The sequence below is a fragment of the Protopterus annectens genome, chromosome 8.part0, assembly GCF_019279795.1.
Source record: "Protopterus annectens isolate FY-2018-M chromosome 8.part0, PAN1.0, whole genome shotgun sequence".
In the NCBI taxonomy this organism is placed as follows: Eukaryota; Metazoa; Chordata; order Ceratodontiformes; family Protopteridae; genus Protopterus; species Protopterus annectens.
This window is the reverse complement of record NC_056741.1, coordinates 949,597,380-949,619,478: the sequence shown is the minus strand read 5'-3', so window position 1 is coordinate 949,619,478 and position 22,099 is coordinate 949,597,380. Positions and strand designations below refer to the sequence as shown.

The 22,099-nt window shown below is 39.9% G+C and overlaps 1 protein-coding gene across 1 annotated transcript in view; it reads right to left on the bottom strand.

The window, feature by feature from the left end:
- Window positions 1-22,099, bottom strand: part of LOC122808363 (unconventional myosin-Ie-like) — a gene marked incomplete in the record, with an annotated part of 1,223,059 nt that overhangs the window by 986,105 nt on the left and 214,855 nt on the right. The window contains 1 exon segment of the mRNA XM_044079330.1: window positions 14,715-14,804. Within this exon segment, the coding sequence (XP_043935265.1) occupies window positions 14,715-14,804 (90 nt within the window).

Genomic DNA, 22,099 nt, shown 5'->3' with positions numbered 1-22,099 from the left:
CCTGACTAGGGACGGAACTGGAGCAGCCAAGCTGTCAACTTGAGGGTCTGGATGGAGGGATGAAACTGTCCTGACATATGAGTCAGCAGATCTGGGTCCAGAATCCAGGGATTGTCCATTAGATAGGGTTGAAGGAAGGGAAACCAAATCTGACGAGGCCAGTGTGGGGTAATCAGGATCATTTTGCTTCCCAAAGACTGTGCTTTCTGAATGACCTTTGATATCAGAGGAAATGGTGGAAAGGCATAGAGTAGACTGGAGGGCCAATCGTGAACCAGAGCATCCCTGGGTGTCTCCCCCTCCAGGGGGGGATAAGGGTGAAGTAGCCGCTGCATTTAGCATTGAGGGGGCTGGCAAATAGATCACAGCAAGGCTGACCCCATCTGCGGAATATTTTCTCTGCAACATATTTGTTCAGGGACCACTCGTGAGGCATTAGGATAGCTCTGCTCAGACTGTCGGCAATCATGTTGGACTTCCCTGGTATATGCGCTGCAACTAGAAGCATTGGGAAGACACCGCCCACTGCCAAACTCGAAGTGCCTCTCTGCAAAGGGGGTATGATTTGGTTCCTCCCTGCTTGTTCAGATACCATACCACTGATATGTTGACTGAATGGATTGCAATTGTCCCTAGAAGGAGAAAGCTCTGAAGTGCTTGCAAACGCTAATAGCACTGCTCTCATCTCCAAGACATTGATATGCAAATGGGTCTCGTGATCCTGCCATGTGCCTTGGACTGTCTGCTGGAATAATGCCCCCCCACCTGATCTGGGAGGCATCCGTGGTCACAGTGGCAACTGGAGAAGATGGCTTGCCCACGTTGAGATTGCTGGCCTGAAGCCACCAGCATAGATCCTGCTTGCATGTGTCCGTAATCAGAATAGAATGGGAGAGTGGAAGATACTGCAATGACCATTGGGCGAAAAGCAGCCACTGAAGAACCCTCATGTGTAGTCTGGCAAGGGGAACTAGCATGATCGTGGCAGCCATGGTCCCTAATAACTTGAGGACCACTTTTGCCTCGACCTTCCTCAATGGTAGTAAGGTGTAGAGCTGCTGTTGTAGAGCCTGAATTCCCTCTTCTGGTAAGAAGGCCCTCATGATCACCATATCTAGTTTGGCGCTGATAAAAGTGACACGCTGCGAGGGCAACAAGGCAGATTTTTCCCAATTTAGAGTAATTCCTAACTTTTGGCACAGTGTAATGGCGGTGTCCCTGGTCTGTAACAGTAGATGCCTGGTGGTGGCAGAAAAGAGCCAGTCATCCAGATACGGAAACACTTGGAATCCATGACGTCTCAAGTGAGCCGCTACCACTGCCATGCATTTGGTGAACACCCTGGGGGCTGTGGTGAGACCAAAGGGCAGAGCGCGAAACTGAAAATGACTGGCTTCCAGCCAGAAGTGTAGATGACTTCTCGATGCCCTGTCCATCTTGATATGGTAGAAAGCATCTTTGAGGTCGATGGAGTACATCCACACATCTTTCCCTAACAGAGGGAGTATTGACTGTAAGGTAACCATGCGGAACTTGGACTTTTGTACATGTAGATTCAATCGGCTGAGATCCAAGATGGATCTCGGGTCCCCTGTTCTTTTCGGCACCAAAAAGAATCTGGAGCAAGTCCCTAATCCTACTTGGTCTGTGGGGACAGACTGGATGGCTTTCTTTGAAAGCAACTTTTTTTATTTCTAAAGTTGCGGAATCCCTGTAACTGGGTGGAACGTCTGGAATTCTCTTGGTTGGTGGGGTCGGAGAAGAGAAGGGAATATGATTACCTCTGGAAATTATCATTAATACCCACTCGTCTTGGGTGATGTCTTGCCAGGCTTCTGGGAATAAAGAAATGTGATCCCGACTGGCTCCAGAGATGCACAGTTGGGCCTCCCTTCAAGAGCGCTGGTAGGGAGAACTGCAAAAGGAATTCCAGTCCCCCTGGTTACGCGGGCCTCCTCTGCCTCTAGGGTGGCATCTACCTGAATTTTCACTCCCTCCCCTGCCTCTGGAGGGGGAATCACTTTGTGCATCCTGAAAAAACCCGTGCGACTTCCTGAACCACATTTTCCCACCCTTCTCGCCCTTGGGGTAAGGTGTAGAAGGCATGGAAAAATGGACTCCCATGGCAGACAGGGTTTTTCCTTCCTGCTCGCACCTAGTGAGAGTGCCCTTCACCTTGGTTCTGAATAACTATAAACCGTTAAATGGGGCGTTGGTGTACGCAGACTTGAAGGCCTCCATGAAATTACATGGGCGCATCCAGGAGTGTCTCCTAAGAGAGACTCCAGAACCTGCTGCCCTGCTTGGTCCATCGTCTGAGTACGAGATCAGCCTCATGGAGGAGTTGGTAAGGGAATTTAAGGTAGACATCTGTACATTGACCTTCTCTGCCATGGCATCAGAAACATTACCCTGTAGAGAATCTCCCAGCTCTTTTAGGAGATCTCTCTGGAGCCTTGTAAAATGCATCAGGTAGTTCAATGACCACAGAGTAAAGGCCGCTGAGGTAAACACATGCTTCCCAAACCTGTCCATGGCCCAGTACTCCTTGTTAGGCAGATGGACGGTAGATGAAGTTTAAGCAAGTTCCTTCTTGGTGGCTGCTGCCACCACCATGGCATCTACTGGAATGCCTTTTGTCAGATATTCCTTGTTTGTGGGAGCAGACAAAAACTTATTGGGTCTCCTATCGGCCGGTTCCACACTGTCAGGAGTTTCCCACACCTTTCGACAGACGAGATCTAGTAGCTCATCGAAAGGGGGAAAAACCCAAGAGGTGGAAGGTTGAGACCCGAAAGCCTTCAGGAACACCAACTGCTCATCGGAAGGGGATCTGGAGGGCCAGCCACCTCTCTGCTTCGAGATCTCAAGGATATCTGAAAAAAGAGATATCTTCAGAAGACGACTTGGAGGACCCTTCTGACTCGAGGTCGGTGTCTGACGTGAGAGACTCATCCGGGGAGTCGACGTGTTTCCTCTCACACAATCTCTTTCCGATAGGCTGCTCGGGCAAAAAAGCTGGGGAGACATCAGAAAGTTGGGGACCACTCATGGAGATATCCTGAGGCTTTGGGTCTCCACTGTCCAGGGACAGAGGGTGATCTGAAACTGACACCAGTGCCGGAGGGGGCAGAGTATTGGTGCAGTAGGATACAGATGGCAAACTGGCCAGCACGCTCCTCATAACCTTGAAGGCTGATCCCCCTGGCTCCAAAGGCCAACTAACCATAGAGGATATGGTAGTAGCCCTCGGCACCAAGGAGATTAGGTCCGAAGCAGATGTCGGATTCAAGCTCACCCGAGCCGAAGCACCGAGAGGAAGGCTCAGAACAGATGAATATCGATCTGAGCCCTCCCCCTCGGGTCCGATCGGGAAACTATGGACCCTTGGCCCCATGGACAGAGCTGACGGGGTCGGAGTGGAAATCTGAACCAAGAGGCCAGATGAAGCTACTGGAACCGACCTAGCGGCACCCGATGGAACCAACAACTCTGGCTCCGAAGGCCGAGAAAGGCTCAGAGGAGGAACAACAAATGAAGGGGCCATGGGCTCCGGAGCCAACTGGGTCGGAGCTGAAATCTATTTGGCCAGCACCAATGACTGAAGCAGTTTCTTCACCACTCTATCAATGTCCTCATCGGAAAGGGTCCTCAAGGACCTGGAAGATATAGTTGGAGATCTGGATCTCCCTACAGAGGGAGACTTACATGAAGGAGAACCCAGTCGAACAACTGGAGACCAGCTCCAAACCAAAAAAATCAGTGACTGGCTCCGAAAGGCTGGGAGCGGATACAGACTTACTCAATACACTGCCTTCTGTCAGCACCAAAGCCAATGGAGCCAAAGAAGGAGAAGCTGTTCTAGCAACTTTCTCTGGCGGCTCCGAAGAAACAGACAAAGCCGGAGAGCGCTTCTTAGCAGTCTTTTTGTCCTTTATAGCTGGAGAGCTTATGGCACTGGAAAACTTAACCAAGTCTTCCTTGAAGGAGTCCTTTCAGAATGAGCTTGTGATTCCTGTCCTGTAGCACACGAGGACTGAAGGAATGACAAAACAAGCAGGATTCTTGAGGTGAACAGCCCCCAAGCAGTACACGCACACGGAGTGCCCATCAGTCAAAGACATTTTGTTGTTGCATTCAACACACTTTTTAAAACCCGAAGGCCTGTGTTCCTTACAATCTTTAGACATGCTGAATAAAGGAGTACACACACAGGGCCAAGTACAAAACAACACATACACATAATAGACCTAACTAAACCCAGCATGGGAATCTAGAGCTTCTAACTAAAAAAGGCCTAGTAACCGACAGGAACAAAAACTGCAGGGAGGACTAGGTCCTCTAAATTAAACGGGCCTAGCCTGGGGAAACAAAGGCAGGATAACACCACTACTAGACACAACAAAGCACTAAATAAGCTAATAAGTATACAGGAGGCACAAAACAAAAAAGACCACACGGAAACAATGGGGAGGACTAGGTCCTCTAACTGAAATGGGCCTAGCCCATGGGAAGTAAGGGAGCGAACGGGATATCAAAAAATTGGCCAACGAAAAGGCCACACAACCAGCAAGAGAGAAACACAGTAGCTATGAAAATAGCTTTTTTTTTAGCAACAAATAGCCAAAAATTTAGAAAAAAAAGTATACTTTGCCACATCCAAAAGCGAGACCACGTCTGAGCGTAACAAGCGGCAAACAAGTTCTGGGGAATCGGCCTGCTGCATGATGGGATACCTCTTAGCCACGAGGCAATTGAAGACTTTGAGCTAGAGTATGGCGGAGTCAGAGCAGAGGTTCGGCTCCGAACCCAAGGGTAAGAATGAAGGCGAGAAGGCGAGATTGGAATACATAACATCCTTATATTTTTCCCATCAAGTTGTTTTGGATTTCCCGACCAAGCTGTTCTCAGTACTAGGTTTTTGTCCTGTGTTGATAAAAACATTACTATAATAGGTCTCACTGCAGTTGGATTTTTGGAGAGAGTAATGTTAGATAGAGACCTGTGAGCCCTCTCTATCCCAAATGAGAAGGACTCAAGAAGGTTCAATATTTTCGGCAGCCAGTCATTTAAAAACAGGACCATATTACTCTTCCTTCCTTCCATTTTTTCGGGTACCCCATATATTCTGATATTGTTCCTTCTTGATCTGGACTCCAAATCTTCTACTTTCTCCAATAATTGGTTGTTATGTTTTAGAAGGAATTCTATCAGTGTCTCATTTTCCATACATCTTCCATCAATGTCATTTACAGTTTCTTCTATGGCTATTTGTTCAGAATGTTTAGTAAGTTCTTTCAGGTCTTCTATATGTTTCTTACTTTCCTTTTTCATGTTCTCCATAATTTTTTCTAAATTGCCCATTTTCACAGAGAGGTCCTGTATGCTAGAGATTATTGTATGAAGTTCTGTTTTCATGGAACTGTCTTGAGGCTCTTGTATGACTCATGGTTTTATCCAGTTGTACTAAGCTGTAGAACTTCTGACAGGAAATTTCTTGCTAAAAGTTTCTGAAAACTCGGGTTTCTTCTTTGTAGGTAATCCACAATATCAAGAAGTATAGCTTGTGAGAAAAAAACTTTGAAGTTTTTTAAGTTAGAACATAAAAATCCTGTCAGAAACAATATTTACAGGCAGAGCATCAGAAAAGTGCTGCTATCACATGGGCATCTTAGTCACGCCCCCCTGAATGTAATACATTTCTTGGTCATTATGTATCTGCTCATTCATTTGATAGTAAACATTTGAGTGTACAGAGTCTTACAGGGGCTGTAAATGATGATCACATCTGTGTGAGATTTGTAGTATAATTTGTTCTTGCATCCCAGAGTAGTACTGGTGTAAAGGAAAATCAATTGTAGTAAACAGGAGGTTTACCATAGGACCCTATCATTTTCTTGTTTTGACGATTGTTGACAGTGGTGTTTATTGTTTGGCTGTGAATAAACTGGATAGCATGAAGTCTATAGCTTTAATGTTAATATCTTATGAGTGCATTTTTAATTTAGCTTGGATTTTATATGCACACACAGCTGTGAAATCCACAGAGTTGGTCTGCAAAGGTTCGTCTGGTTCTTAGTGCAGATGAGGAAGACTGTGTGCTGTTAATCAGCTATGTCATGTAGTGCAGGGTTCGAGTCCCTTGGCCTTTGTCTATCTACTGTGCGACTCTGACCAAGCAAATGCTCCTGAGCTCCCTCAAGCTGTTAGCCAATGTGTTATACATTTGTTTTTTTTAATTCCTGCATCCTTTACACAGCCACTATTTAAATAAAAATCCCAGCACAGCTCTTATAGTTAACGATATGGAAACTCAAACTGTATGAATAAATCAGAGGAGGCTAGAAAGGATTGGGAAGAGAGACAGAATAATAAATTCACATAGAAACAATGGGGGAATATATGTATGCGCCTAAATATGCAACAAAGTCTAGAAGATTTAGGATCTTTGCTTGGAAGTGTTTACGTAAGTATTTTTATACCTCAGTAGACTCCAAAAGAATCTTTCCTCAGGTAGACAGCAAATGTTGGAAGTGTGATGGGGAAAAAAAAGAGGCAATTGGGAACATATTTTCTGGGAGTGTAATGAGATGGCAGACCTTAAAGATTCCATGCAGACTTCTTTCAGCTTTGCCCTGTTAGGGGTTTGCCACAGCGGATCACCTGTCTGCTCATGATTGGCAGTAGAGTTTTACGGTGTCGAGTTGCCAACCCGGCGCCCAGCCTTCCACGGAAGGCACACACATACACGGACTCATGCCTAGGGCCAATTTAGAGTGCCCAATCCACCTACAGCATGTCTTTGGGATGTGGGAGGAAACCGGAACACCTGGAGGAAACCCACATGACCACAGGTAGGATGTGCAGACTCTGCACAGAAGGCACCAAAGCCGAGGATTGAACGGGAAAAATTCCATGCAATCTGCTTTTTCAAATATATTGGGTGAGCAAATTGGTGTAACTAAGGACATTATTTCTTTGAGCAGTGATACAGAATCATAACTACCTAGACATAGTAAGGCGTTGCTGAATCTAATTATGGTAGCTACCAAAAAAGCAATTATTAGAAAATGGAAATCAAAGTCTTAACCAACTTTATTAAAAAAATAGTGAGCATAGTAACAGATAAAAAAACTGGAACTGGGATCTTTACAAAAGGGTAGGAGCAAATTACATAGAAAAAACGGGAACTGTGGGAACAATACATGCAGAGGAGGAAGGAGGTTTAAAAGAATGCAGGATGTGAATGAGCTCTGTAATGTTTAAATGACAATGACTGGCTCGGTTATAAGTGATACATAATGTTTGCAAATAAATATTTCAATATGGTTCATGATGTATAATGTTTGCAACTAAAATTATGTCAGCATGTTTTTTATTTTCATTTATATAAATGCACGATTGCCTATGTCATACATGATAATTTAATAAAGATGTTTCTTGTCAAAAAAAGTTTCAAGATGAAATTTTAATAAATGAGTTTTAAGGGAAGAGAACTAAGTTTACTGTTGCTCATGCAAAGTCCAATTTCAATGAGAAAGGTTTGTTTAGCAAATAGCTGTCAGTGTTCGTGCTGTAAAACTTAAAACACTTTGTGATCATTACAAAAGTAAAATAAATCAATAAACAAAATAAAATACAAGCTGATGGGTTTGAAAAGTGTTTTATGGTAAATGAAGAAAGAAAGTCAAGTAATGGGATATTGGCATGGCTGCAGGTGGCAGTCCATTACCTTGCCTAGGACTCCATTTGACCATGATCCAGCTCTACAAGAAAACACCACCTCACTTCTACCCTTATTCTATGCTTCTGCTACATATATACCAATCTATCAAAATCTAATCTAAGTAAGCTCGAAACTAGCTATAACAATATAGCAAGATTTGCCACTAGCACCCCTTTTAGAACCCACCACTGTCACAACCTTAAACAACTCGGGTGGTCTGAACTACAAAACCAGCTGGTGTATAATCAACTAGTGATCACACAAAAAATCCTTCACCCAAATAATACTCCAGTCCTCTCTAACCTAATCACCCCATATAAAAATCTTGTGACACTTCGTTAAGCTAATAAGTTATTAATCGCCAATATCAAATATAATAAAGCTGGAGACTCCCTTTTTACCAACGTTGTGGGAAAAATATGGAACAAGCTTCCTATGTCACTCACATCTCTCTCATCTACATCTACAAAAAACACCTCAAAGAACTTATGAAAAATCATTGGCTCTGTCCCTGCACTAAACCTGACTGAACCTCACTTTTCCAATTACTAACACTTCTTGCCATATGCCCTCCTTATGGGCGTTGTCCCCTCTCTAACTTTAATCCTAGAAGCTAACTTTATTCCAGCCCTCATGTGTAACATTTGTTCTCTACCCTCAACTCATGTTCCCCTACTTTGACTTACAAATGGCAACATTAGAACCTCAAGTGTACCTGTACCTCCTTATATCTAAAACCCATGCAAAGACTCTAAACTACTTTTCCTCTTCTTAGAAAAACTTTTTAATTATAACCATACACTATTAAATTATCTTATATAGTAGAACTTTAGTAACTTTTAAGTATTACTATAGTAATTTTGCTATATTTGGAGCTTATCTCCACATGAAAGCTATTAGTGTAAGTAGTGAATTTTTATTTTGTAATTTCTATTTTTGTAATTTTTATTTTCTAATTTTATTATGTTTGGAGCTCATCTCCCTGGGCCTCTACTGAAAATGGACATGTATCCACAGCTAGACTAGCCCAGTCAACAAATGTAAAATAAAATAAATAAATAAAGAGGATATTGTCACTGATAATGTACTCACTGGAGATCAGGTAAGCAGCCAGAGCAGTTTCTACAAACTATGTTCAAACTGCATGCATTCAGATGCAATAATAGATAAGGAACTATGCAGTCAGAATTGCAGCTGTCTAAAATCCAGTTCTCCAATATTCAATAAGGGATGTTTTAGCAACAGAGAAACTAAAATAATCTTTCTATCCAAAGACACTGTAGTGAAAACGTATTTTGGAGTTGGATTACTTATAGTTGGAAAGGGCAAAAAGGGCTTGCTTTCCATATAAAACATTTAATCTTTTATATGAAGGAGCACAGGAGTTCTAAAAGTAAATATTCATGTTTGGAATACTGTGTCTTACCTCTTGTGCTTCACGTACCTTAGACTTATGATTATAATTAATAGAGTGTGATTTTACTAACTTCAAACCAGTTAACTTATGTCAAAAGTCTAAAGACGTCCAATATTTATGATGGCTCAGAAAGTTGCACCATCATCACTGCAATCCTGCAGTGGCTGTCAGTCAAATCTTTCAAATTTATAGGACAATGAAAGGTTAGCACACGCTGGAATAACAATGTTGACATCTATTCTGATCTAGAACTCCAGCTTTATGGATATGACCTTCTTGCAAAGAAATTTCATATTAGACTGCCAATTAAGAAACATCAAGAAGTGGTCCTAGTACTGGAAGGGCCAGGCAGGGTGGGGGAACAGTGAAGAGACACAGCTCACATACTTCTCCCCAGGGGATGGGTAGGGTTGCACACAGTCAGACACACATGGGACAGTGCGATTTACCTGCTCGAGATTGGAAAACCAACTAATTATACTTCGGGGGGGGGGGGTGACGACTCGACTTTCACACGTGAATGGGACATTCTCCACATTCAGCCAAATGTACATCCCTTATGCAGTGTTATGCAGTTGCAGTTCTTTGCTGGATGCTATGGGAAATGCATCTCTCTCTCTTTTTTTAAATACACCTCGGATGGGTATCTGAAAGATGGCCTTTCCCAGTCATCCCTTATCCTAGTGATGAGGAATGAATGGGCTGTTCATCTGGGGGAGCTTTTGATCAACAGATAGTGGAATCAAAGAGTGGAAAAAAAATTCTGCAGGAACCTTTACTGCTGTTATTATCAGTAATTACATCAATGTAAGCCATTTGGAAACCAGGTAAAAGGCATACACCAACAACAGTCTACACAAGAAAATTAAAAACATACAAAAAAAAGTATATATCCAAATTCACCTTACCCTACTTTATGTCACAGACTGGTCCACACAATACATTTTGCCCTCCTCCCGATTATGCCCTTTATTATTTTAATGCTACATTATTAGAAAACATGGACTCTGCTGCTCCTATTCATTCTTTAGACTTCCATGGATACCTTTTGATATTTACTAACTGAGAAGCCAAAGATACTACCTAAGAAAAGTTTATTAAAATAAAAGCAACAAAAACAATGAAGAACTTTCAGCTGTTTGGAGAAGCAAGAAATAATGTTCATTCATGACAAAGTAAAACAACATTTGGGAAAAGCACAATATAATTCAAATAAAATATATCAAACAATTTTGGGAAGGTCTTAAGCCATTTCCCTTCCCAGGCATCCCCAAACAATCTAACGGATACTAGACAATAAGCAACTAGCATTTTTTGATCATTGCATGTATTGTACCTAGTCAGCCACTGTAGCTAGACAGCATGTGCATACAAGTTACTGAGCACATGCAAGATCAGTGCCATTTTGTATGGTCAGTCAGAGTGAGTGCAGGTATGAATGGAGATGCACATGCGAGTGTGTTTAAAGTAATGAGTCAGTCAGTTAGCTTAAATACATCTTCCAGTTACAGCTCCTGATGTGTTTATGTACAACAAACAACTTGAACCCATCACAGTGCATCAGTATTTCATTTGAATACAAGAGACATGTGACACTACTTACCTTAACACTGCTACAGAAATATCCATGCATATATAAGCTAGCATATGTAGCTAATCATTCTGCCCTTGCATCACTTTCTACATCTTTTGTAGCAGCTTAAACCACATGACTTCCAGATGCATACAGTGTCCCATTTTGTCAACCTTGAGTCTTGCCACTGGCCTACCTCACATCAACATTCAGAAGAGAAATAAGTACCACTGAAGGACATGTACCCTTGCTTTGGGGGAAGAAAAAGCCTTATCCACAGAAGTGATAACTCTACCTTTTAATTCAATTACTGTTCAACCGTAGGTACAAAAATGCTCAAAATACTTGATCATGCTGACCTTCTGGGTCTTTGAACAGATACCCCATGGAGAGCTGCGCATCCTCCTCAGGTACCCACAACCGCCGTTGAGGGGAGATGATGCTGGTATGCCCCTGGGGTGGCCCTACCTGGTACAGCATCCCCCCAGGACAGTACCCTCTCTCCCCCTCTGTGAAGGTCATCGTCTCTGGGGCAGATGGCACCGCTGCCCTGGGCACCCCTCCACAGCCATCCCTCCTTGTTGGGGCTAGGACTGCCTGCATGGATGGATTCCCCCCTTCCACCACAGGAGGTAAGGGAAGATGCCGCCCCACTCCTCGCTCACCCGGGAGTTACGGGCTCAGTCACACCAGCCTTCGGTGGAAGGGGGTAGTAAAGCGAGGTGGTCCCCATAGATGGTGTCATCCTAGGATCACTGCGTTAATGCTCCTTATGTTCTGGACAGACAGCAAGGCTTTCATCCAAAGCACAATGTTAACACTGTACTTTTAGTTAATTACATCTAGAGTTCATAAAAACAAACATCTTTTTTTTTTTATTTCTGTAAGGCATATGATACTGTAGACTATTCCCTTCTTATTCGCCACCTTAATGACATGGGCTTCAACTCTAACAGCTTAGACTCATTTAAAAGTTACCTATCATCAAATGTGTTCAATGAGAAAGCATCTTCACAGCCTCATCACTTGGGTAGCAAGGAGTATGTCAGAAATCCACCCTTGGACCATTAAGGTGTTTGATTTTTGTCAGTACAAACTCCAACTGCAATAGAATTACTGTCGGTATGACAATGGTACCACCATACCCATTTGCTCCCACCAATTCTACTCTCAAACTGCTCTACTAACCAACAGTTTTAGCTCAAAATGCATAACCTGTTCTTAAATGCAGACAAAAATAAATGTAAAACATTATCTCCATTCAAAACTGATGTTAAATCAGACATCATCCCAACCATTAAAAAGCTTAAAAATTTTGAAAACTGAACTACTTAATAAATTAAAATGTTTGGCTGTCATACTTACCAACAACTTAAGCCTCAGAAATGCAACTTTTGACAAATACAAATAAATCATGAAGGACCTTATAAAGAATGAAAAACAATCTCACTCCAATAGCTAGATTCTTTCCTGCCCTATCAGTTCTGCCTTCCCAAACAACATTATAGTCAGTCGATATTTATTAACATTACAAAACATACCTTTAATTTACTTCAAGTTGCTCAATATAATGTTGCCAAATTTGCTATTAATTTACCTTTCTGTACACTCCACTACACTGCAGTAACACTCAATTTAACTTCCAGATAATTCTCTCCATCTATGTCTTGTACCAAAACTGTGTTCCTGAAAAACTACCCAGTGTTAGCAGTACAACCGGCTATTATTCATTATGTTTACCTACTCTTGGTTTTCGGATTTTCCTGGTTAGGGGTCGCCACAGCGCAACTCTGGTCCACTAATGATTGGCAGTGGATTTTTACAGTGCCGAGTTGCCAGCCCAACAGGCTTTGTTTACAATAGTTAATGTTAAACATTAAAACCGGTCATTATGCTTATATTCTCTTCAACTAGAGGTGTATAAAGCTAGAAATAAATTAAAAGATGCAACCGACTACTTGAACATATTAAAATGCTCAAATGCCCTACCAGCACCAATTGCAACTCCCTCCATCATGTTAAATGACAAGCATTGCCTCAACTTTTACAAATGCTCCACAGCATAACTTGTCTTTGCTGACTGTTATTTATACTTGCCCTCTGTTAACAGACACTCATAATTTCCCTAATCTTTCACAGCATGAATGAATTCTCACTGTAAATCACACATTACTTTCAATCCATTCTTTTCTTCTTCTTACTTGCAACTTAACACCAAAGCTCCATTACTCTTACACTGCCCTACCTCCTTACAATCACGTCATAACTTAACTCTAAGACATCAGTGTAAGAATTAACCCCTCTCTTTCTCCTCTTGCTTTCCTGTACCTTCCTCCACACCATCCCAATCCCCCCACTCCCCCAGCTTTCCATCACCCTCCCACTGTTACTCTACTCCTGGCTCTACCTAACCACCTTCACTCATCTTATCTTTCTCTGTCACTACATCCCCAAGTGACGTTTAATAACTCTGTAAACAGAACTGGATCTACCTTGATATTAGACTGTTGCAGTGTTAGACAGACTTCTACAATAGTATGTTTTGGCATGCTGAATATTGTGTTTGTACTTCTTACATGTACACTGCTTATTTGTCTATTTTCACATGCTGAGTCTAAAAACATTCTTCCTGTATCAATGTTCTTTCCCGCTGTAAAAAAAAGTGAATTAAAGGAGAAGAGCATAAGAGCGATTTTCAATATTCAGTCTTCTCCTGTATTTTCAGTCTTTTTGTTCTGTGCTTTGGGACTTTGCAATCTGAGTCTTGACGTGTCAGTAGGGAACTGCTCCACCCTGGTTAACAGATGTGAATATCTACAATAAAAATCAATAATCTATAATCTTATCTGGATCCACAACTGATCCACATGATCCACATTCTCTCAGTTGTTTTTAATTACCTTCAGAATATCTATAACTTTCTCTTCTAGCATTAACATCCTGACCTTGGTCATTTTTTACATCTTAAACTCTGCTACTTTAAGCTATCAGCCTAAACACACTTGTATCTCTGTTCTATCTCAGTCTTACTCCCACTAGGGTCCCATCCTCTTCCTCTGCCTAATGCTATATTACTGCTATCTCCCCACTTATACTCTACCTTTTTATACAGTTACAAACAGTAATTTATATATACTGTATACACCATACTGTAGCATGTGATGTTTCTCTTTGGCACAAGGTATATGACTGATTTACAATGTTATTAACCAGGCTATCCAACTGGTTTTGTAGTCTTACTTTGCTTTCTTTTTTCTTACTAGATTTTAATTCCTGGAGATTCTCTCATAGCCCTAAAGTGTAGAAAAGTTTTGCTCACTTGGTGTACTCTGGTGTGTGTGTGTGTGTGTCTTTCGGCTTTTTACGTTAGGGGGCCGAACTCCGCGAACTCCCGGTTGGCAGCAGTAGAGTTTTTGCTGCTGGCTTGGCGCCACTAAAACCACAACCTTCAACGGCGAACGCCACGTCACGCGCCACACAGCAGACTGAGAATCGAACGGGCAATCGGCTAAGCACCAACTGTGAGGCAACGCGCTAGCCACCACGCACCACCTGGTAAAAAGTACAAATAAATAAACAGAGATAAATAGATTATTGGATGGGGTTGTGGAAATGGAATTAGGGAAAGATCATCAAAAGAACAAAGGGAACTGTAAGAAATTGTCCTAATTTTAGTTCTGCAGTGTAAAATCCTAACTAAAAAATGGTACGGAGGAGGTGGGGTTTCACAAACATGTCAAAAATCTCTACTTTGTAAATAAAATAAGAGCCATGCAGCAATGAGTGTAAGAGACTATTTCTAATAAAACCACAAACAGCTACAAATGGAAATGGTGAGAGTGAAACATTTGTTCATAAATTCCTAACCTTCTTCCTCTCCAAATAATTTTTTCCTGGACAGAAAACATAATTTAATTTAAAGAAGTGCTGGCAAAGTACTTATGACTGTCACAAATCGCAACTTTAATGTGTTTAAAAATGTATGGTACTCTACTCACTGCTCCCTGGTACATCTCTATCTCCCTGTCTGTGAAATATGGAAGCTGCTTGAAAGGGTTAACAGAAATCAACACTGGACCAATGTACGTCTGGAGGTTTAGTGTTAAGGATTCTACACTGTTGTTCATATTTCTTATAGAAAAAATGATTATAAAACAGTCAGTTTTAAAAGCTTTGCAGCCAGAATTATGCAGGTCTAGAAAAATGTAGAACAAAATGCAATTATACAGACAGAAAAAAGATAACAAATCATGTTCACTAAAAAAAAAAAAAAAAAAAAATCACAATTAGTTCAAATATAGAATTTATCAGAAAATTACAAGAGAATGCTTTTCCAAAAAACACCCACCATACTTTAAGAAACAATACCTTTTTATAATTTTTCATCTAATTTCCATAACAGATATGTGCTCAGTTCAAAATCACTTACTCTACACAAAGAAATTTCTTTTTTTCCTTTTTGTATACTGTTTTCCCAGTCCTGACAATATAATTTACTAAAATAAATGCCCCCTTTGGTGTTCACAAAGATCTGTTCTTTCTCTCCGCTTGCTACTTCTGCTTTGGAAGATCTGATTTTCATCGCAAGATTCTTATTTCACTGCTTCTCTTGTGGCTGAACTGAATAAATGAGCAAGTGTATCATGGAGGACAGTACCTATCTTCTGGGAAGAGAAACCCTATGTAGAGACATTCGATCCATCCCTTCTGTTTTCATAGGGAGCAGCTTATGCACGTACTACCTTAACATGAGGAAAGAGGCAGCAAGGGAAAAACGTGAACATGAAGAAAACATATCATAATTACAACTGTAATGCTGTTTTGAAATGTTCTGTTCAGCCTGCACATTTTATAGCAGATAAACAATGATCTTTTATAGAAACATTATATAAACTCGACCACCCGAAAAATTCAAAATAAAAATATTACAGTTATACACTAAAATGTATATTATCTATGTTCATGTGGGGGAGGAGGGTACACACATATTAACTCAGAGGTTGCACTGCCTTAAGAGTTGAAAGGAATACTTGCTTTTCCAGTAAAACCAAGACAGTAAGACTGTAGACATAACAGTATCCCCTGCACAAACATGGCTAATTTATTTAATTTTGCTGTCTGCTTTACTTATCTATTTATTCTTGTACAGATTTCTACTAGTAATATAATGCATTTCCACACTACATCCATCTTTCTGGAATTAAACAAAACTGTGCAAATTAAGAGGTTCCTTTCAATGTTATGCTGAATATGCTAAATCTAAATTTGGTCTCCAAATCTCTCCCCCCATAAGTAGTATTCCTAAAATGTGTACCAAAGTTGTATTACTCAATAACTTTACCCTTTAATAACATCACACTTTGCAAATTTTAAAATACTCAAACTACAGCTTACTAAGCATAAGACCTGTTATGTGCAAGAATCTTGTAGTTAATGAAGCTCCTCTCAATAAGAAAGTCCCTTTCAATATTATATGACAGTTCAGAGAGATTTGCATTTAGACTTGACCTATGATTTTTGACCTTTGACCTTTTTGGTAGGGGATCAAAGACGACAAACCCAAATCAAACAGTGAAGAGCTTTTCCTCTAGCAAAACTAAAATATTTATTTTTTGGCTCAAGAGGTTTAATCAAGTACCACCAACGAAGCAAGAACTTTTTATTAGAAAACTCAAACCAAGCCCTTTTGTCTAACACTGGGTGAGACCTCATCAGAGTAAAGAAGTAGTGAAGAGTGCTAGCTTATGTACACAATGTAAAACGACCTACCAATTAAAGAACACATTGAAACAAAAAATAATTGTCAATTAGCTACTTAAAATAATACACTCTCCTAGTAGAAAATTAGGCAATAGACAGAGATGGCCACTGCACTGGGGGGTTGGGTGACTTGGCGACACTATTGGAATTTAAAAAACTCACCTGGCAACTGAGGCTTATTGCCTCTGTGTTGCCAGGTTTGAATGAAAGTATTTCCATTTCTAGTATTTTAAAATTAAATGCAGGGATTATCTAGCATTTTGTAGTGCAATTTATATATGTTTCTTGCAGTATAATTACATTTCATAGACATTACTTTCATTATTTATTATATACTCTGTATTTGAAACTCATATGTTGTGTCTTTTATTTATGCCTAATTTTCTTCTAGGAGAGTGTATTATTTTAAGTGGCTAACTGACAGTTACTTTAATGTTTCAATGCACACTTTCACTGGTGGGCGTTTTTTTTTACACTGTGCATATAAGCTAGCACTGTTCACTTCTTTACTCTGAAGGAGTCTAACCCTATGTTAGATGAAAGCGCTTAGTTTGTTTTCTAATAAACAGTTCTTGTTTCGTGGTGGTGCTCGTTGATCCGTTTTTTGTTTTTTTTTGTTTTTGAATATATTCAGTTTATCTCAGTTTATTTGGTTGCTTTAATTTCAATCTATTTTGAAGTCAGTCAGTTTTTTTACAGATGCTTATTTAACATAGTCATGAGTAAACACAAAAGAACTTGTAAAAGTGATTCAAAGCCACCTCCTGGTGGTGAAAAATGAAGGTATAAAGGAGCAGTAACACACTTTTGTTTGCAAAGTGGTAAATCAAGCTGAGACCCAGAACACAATCTCCACCCAGCCACCTGAAACACGTTTAATCAGCCTTAGTATCTAAAATAGGAATTGGAAGACACTAACACACATGCTGGATGGTGTAATGCAAACTGGTTTTGCTTGGCAAACAGTAAACTACCTTACAATCAAGTCAGTATTAGCCAACACCTCTATTTTGATGTCAACTAATACTATCTTAGCAATACCCAGTGTAATCCCTCATCATACAAAAGGTCATTAACTGCATGCATAAAGACTGCATTACAGACTGCATTCACCTGCTCATCTCACTGTCAGAAATACCTGCCCCCCCCCCAAAAAAAAAAAGAGGGCCTACTGAATGCATGAGTTTCTGGGTTTAAATTTTTTTGAAAAGTTTAACACAAGTCTGCTTATAAGTAACTAATTATATGTAACTCAATAAATGTGCTGCTGAATACTCCTGAAAAAATCAATTATTGCTATACTTAGGAAGGTCTGGCAATGTACTCCGTGCACACATTGCAATAAAAAATATGAAACAAAAGCTGCAGGAGGCACTGATCACATACATTGCATCTCTATCCTACAAGATGGAAGCCAAGTACATGCAGAATACTTTTCCAAGCAGCACTGAACTGTTTCACGATTTAATCAATAAGACATTGCTGCTTGTACTAAAGAAATGACGGCCAGGACTTTCATACGTGCAGATTAAATTTCAGGAAGTCACAAATAACTAAAGACAAACATTTGATTTAATGAGCCTAGCACTTTATGAAAGCACTTGCATCAATGACATTCAGCATCATTACAACTTTACTAGACTGCACCTGGGATAGATTGGGATGAATTATTTTCTTTGACTAGTATACAAAGGATAGTATCAACCAGTGGCATCTAATGCTACCAAAGACTGACAGGTCAAGAAACAGTCGTGTAAACATTTTCTGTTATTACTAATGATGCACTTGTTATGGCAGATTAAAAATATGCTTACAAACTTTCTGGAAAGTGATCTTGGATGTTTTCTTTGAGGTTCACAGTAATTATTCTCCAGGTGAACCTATGTGTCAATAGCCTTGCTTGCAATGTAAACTAAGTCCTGACAACTGTTATGAAAAACTCAATTTTCTTTAGTGCTTGCTATCTTTAATACATAAAGGAGCATGGGAAATTATGGACTTTAAATACAAAGATTTAGTGCCGCACAGTAAAGGGACACTGACCGAGTTGAGGCATTCTGCTCAAACTGCTGCCTGACTTCAGCCCATCAAGATATTCCTTAAAGAAAAAAATAACTCAGCAGTATGAAAACTGGCTGATGACAATGACTAACAAATACATTTTAATTTGTATTAGAACTCACTTAACCTCAGTAGTGGGTTACATATAGCCATAGAAAACTGCATTTCATCTTATGAAATCTGGTCTGTTCAGGTCTGCTCCCCAACCATGCAGCCAATCAGCAGTCTCTTCAGTGTAGATGCTCTATTTGTCCCTACTGGGACTCTTCTTCAGGATATCTTATTAATGACTACAAAGTTGTTTCTCATTAGAACTAGTATTGTTTCAGGCTAGTGCTCCATATTGCTTAGATGTCCATGTAATAAAGACTAAGTTGTATAAACTATTAGACCAGTTACAGTATGAAATTTGGAACATTTAACAGACATTTACAATCCTTCCACTGTTAGTTCAGTAGCAAAACACTTTTCAGCACATCATTTGTTAGATCCAGCCATGCTAATTTTTTTCCTGTTATATTTGCTGTGAAGCTATATTTGGACAATAGTTCACATTTGTAAGTTGAATACTTTGCAGCCTCTCAGTAATGAATTACACTGGCTATAAGTGAATGTCAACTAATCATTTTCTGTTTTGTCTTTTTTTATGTAATCATTATGTCATTATCAGTGTTTCATGTTTAATAAAGTGGTTTCATTTAAAACATACCCCAATGTTTCAAATATATTTTGTTACTAATCCTTTGCTTTTTTTCTCAGTGACACCCTCTCCTTTCTTTACTACCATATTTTCCTTTATTTGCCTTAACACTGAAGGAAGGACCACTAAGTTGCACTCCCAGAAACTTCTCTCCCCACATACTAACGGCAGCTTGCACTATACTCTTTTGAAACCCATCTAAACTCCATTACCATTACCATACAACTACCTTCACATGCAAGTATCCTGTCATACAAGCCCCCTCCATATTCCACTGTCTACCAGAAACAGTAATGACATGGGCAACAGTGAACACACCATGTCCACATATAAATCTTGTAAACACTTCTTTAGCATGGAACTTTCCTAACAAGATACTATTCTTTAAAGCTGGCTAGCAACAAAACAGCTCTGACACTGTGACAATTACAGAATCTTGGCACAAGCCAGTGACAATCTTCTTGGTATTCTTAACAAGAAATTTTAACATGGAGCCTTCCTAACAAGATGCTATTTTTTAAAACTGGCTAGCAACAAAACAACTCTGGTACTGTGACAATTACAGAAACCTGGCACAAAGCCAGTGACAATCTTCTTGGTATTCTTAACAAGAAATACCATACTTTTCATGCATGAGAGACATGGGAAAAGAGTAGGCTGTGGGATCCTCATCCATCCTGATTTCCAACAGCCTGCCATGCCATCTCACCTGGCTACTCCTAAAAAGACCCTAACCCTGGCTCCATGTGAATGCTTCTCAGGCAACTACCTTAAGAATAGTGCTTTCTAGAGGACTTCCAAGATGGCTGTACACTGATCAACAGCTTAACTTCAGCTCTCCCAATGTGAAAATGAGAAATAGCCAACGATATTGTAAGCTTGGGTAAAATTTTGTTACTGGCTATTAAGTATACTGCCTGAATGCCTGTAAAGAAGACACTAAGAGCCAAAAAGAAAACCAACTAGAAAAGGTGAAAAAAAAAACACTGATTGGGAAGAATTCTGCAGCTGTTCAGCAAAAAGCAGTTCAAGCTCCAGTTTTTGTACAAGAAATGGCTTCCAGTAATCTAGAGCAAAAAATATGTCAAATGTGCTCACAGCTGATTAAAATAAATTAAACACTGAAGGAGTACATTAAATAACAAAAGGCTGGAAAATGTAAGAAGCTTTAAACAGATATTCAAATGAGCTGATAAACTGCAAAAAATCAGAGGTCAAAATTAAGAAAAGGCTGGGTTAGCATGACACTGCTCAAGAAGAGATGTTTAAAAAAAATGATAGACTTTGAGGACAGAGCACATACAGAAAATCAGAGATTTTCTGTTGCACTGCAAATCCAGAAGGAACAGACTGTATTAATTTTGTGAAGGCACAGATAAGCAATGGGACTGATATTCCACATCAGGAACTGTTAAATGAAAGGGCACTCCAAGTGTTTGCTCCAAACAGGGCCGTGAGAAAGCAGCCAAGACCTGTATTAGTAAAGATGAAAACCTACCAGCAGAAAGAGTTGATTCTGATAAAACTTTGGCAAGAGGGCAAAGTATTACAAGTTTGAGACAGCAGATTGTTTGTGGAAAATGATTATTCAGTATACACCAGGCAGAAGAGAAAATAAATTTATTCCAGCATTTACGGAATGTCAAGAAGCAGGTGTGAGATTCAAGCTGCTGTATCCAGCTGTCTTCGGAATATTTTTTCCTGGAGGATCAAAGTCATTTTCTGATGCAGAACTGGCTAAAGAGGAAATGAAAAAGTTTGTCCAACAAAACATGAGCAATGAAGAAGGTTGTGACTCTATGTCTCATTCTTCTGATAATAAAGCACACAGACATTTCCAGTGAAACCTTTTCCACTTTTCCACAGGAAAATACTTGAGAGAAAGAGAGACAGAGAGAGAGAGAAAAGCACAGGCGTTGGCCAGTAGACCTTGGAATTGAACCAGAATTTGGAGTTGGGAACTGGAGATGAAAAGGAAGCAATGTGGAAATTAATGAATAAATGTGAGACTGCAAAACATCAATCACATTTATGAAATATGGCTGTACAAGAATAAGTGGAAACTGTGGCCTTTTGTTGACTTTGTTAAACTTGTGAGGAACTGAAAAGCATTTGTCTCATCTCATGTCATTAATGTTTGGAAGGACTCTGAGGGGAGGGGTAGAATGAGGAAAAGGTAACTGTAAATAGAACAATTTCTGTTAACAGCATTTAGATGAAACTTTTCACAATATAAATTGCATACTGTACAGTAAAGTATTTTTTAGTTGTTCCTGTATGTGTTAACATAAGTAAACAGATACCTTTTTTCTTCTTTTTGGTATTAAAAAATGTTGGCATTATAGTGCAAAAAATAGAAAAAAGTGAGACAAAAGCATGATTAATTTAATAGGCTGTAATCTTGGGTTGTTGAAGGCAGGGAATGGGTTGTAAATGTAAACAGATCATAATATATGTAGAGCTGATATGCTTTATTTATTTGGCATTTGTTTACCAGGAAAGTCTGACTGGGTCAAGAGGTACCTATTTTCAGTGGAGACCCTTGGTTTACATCTAACAAGAAATTTTAAGTGGAAATAAGTAAATATGAGAATACTGACAATAACGAAACATTTTCCTTTAGCAATAACTGTTTCAGATGGTCTTTCAGTCTGCAGCAGAGGACTACATTTTTCTTTTTTAACTAACATTTACACGTAGACAAGCTGTTAAAATGGCAATAAAAGAGAGAACACTGGTTTCTTCAATGTTAAAATGTAATGACGTCTGAAAGCATGCAAGTTATTTTTACATCTGGGTGGGGTATGGGGGATAAAGATAAAAAAAAAAGCAATGTGTGTCTTAGCACGGACAACCTCAACT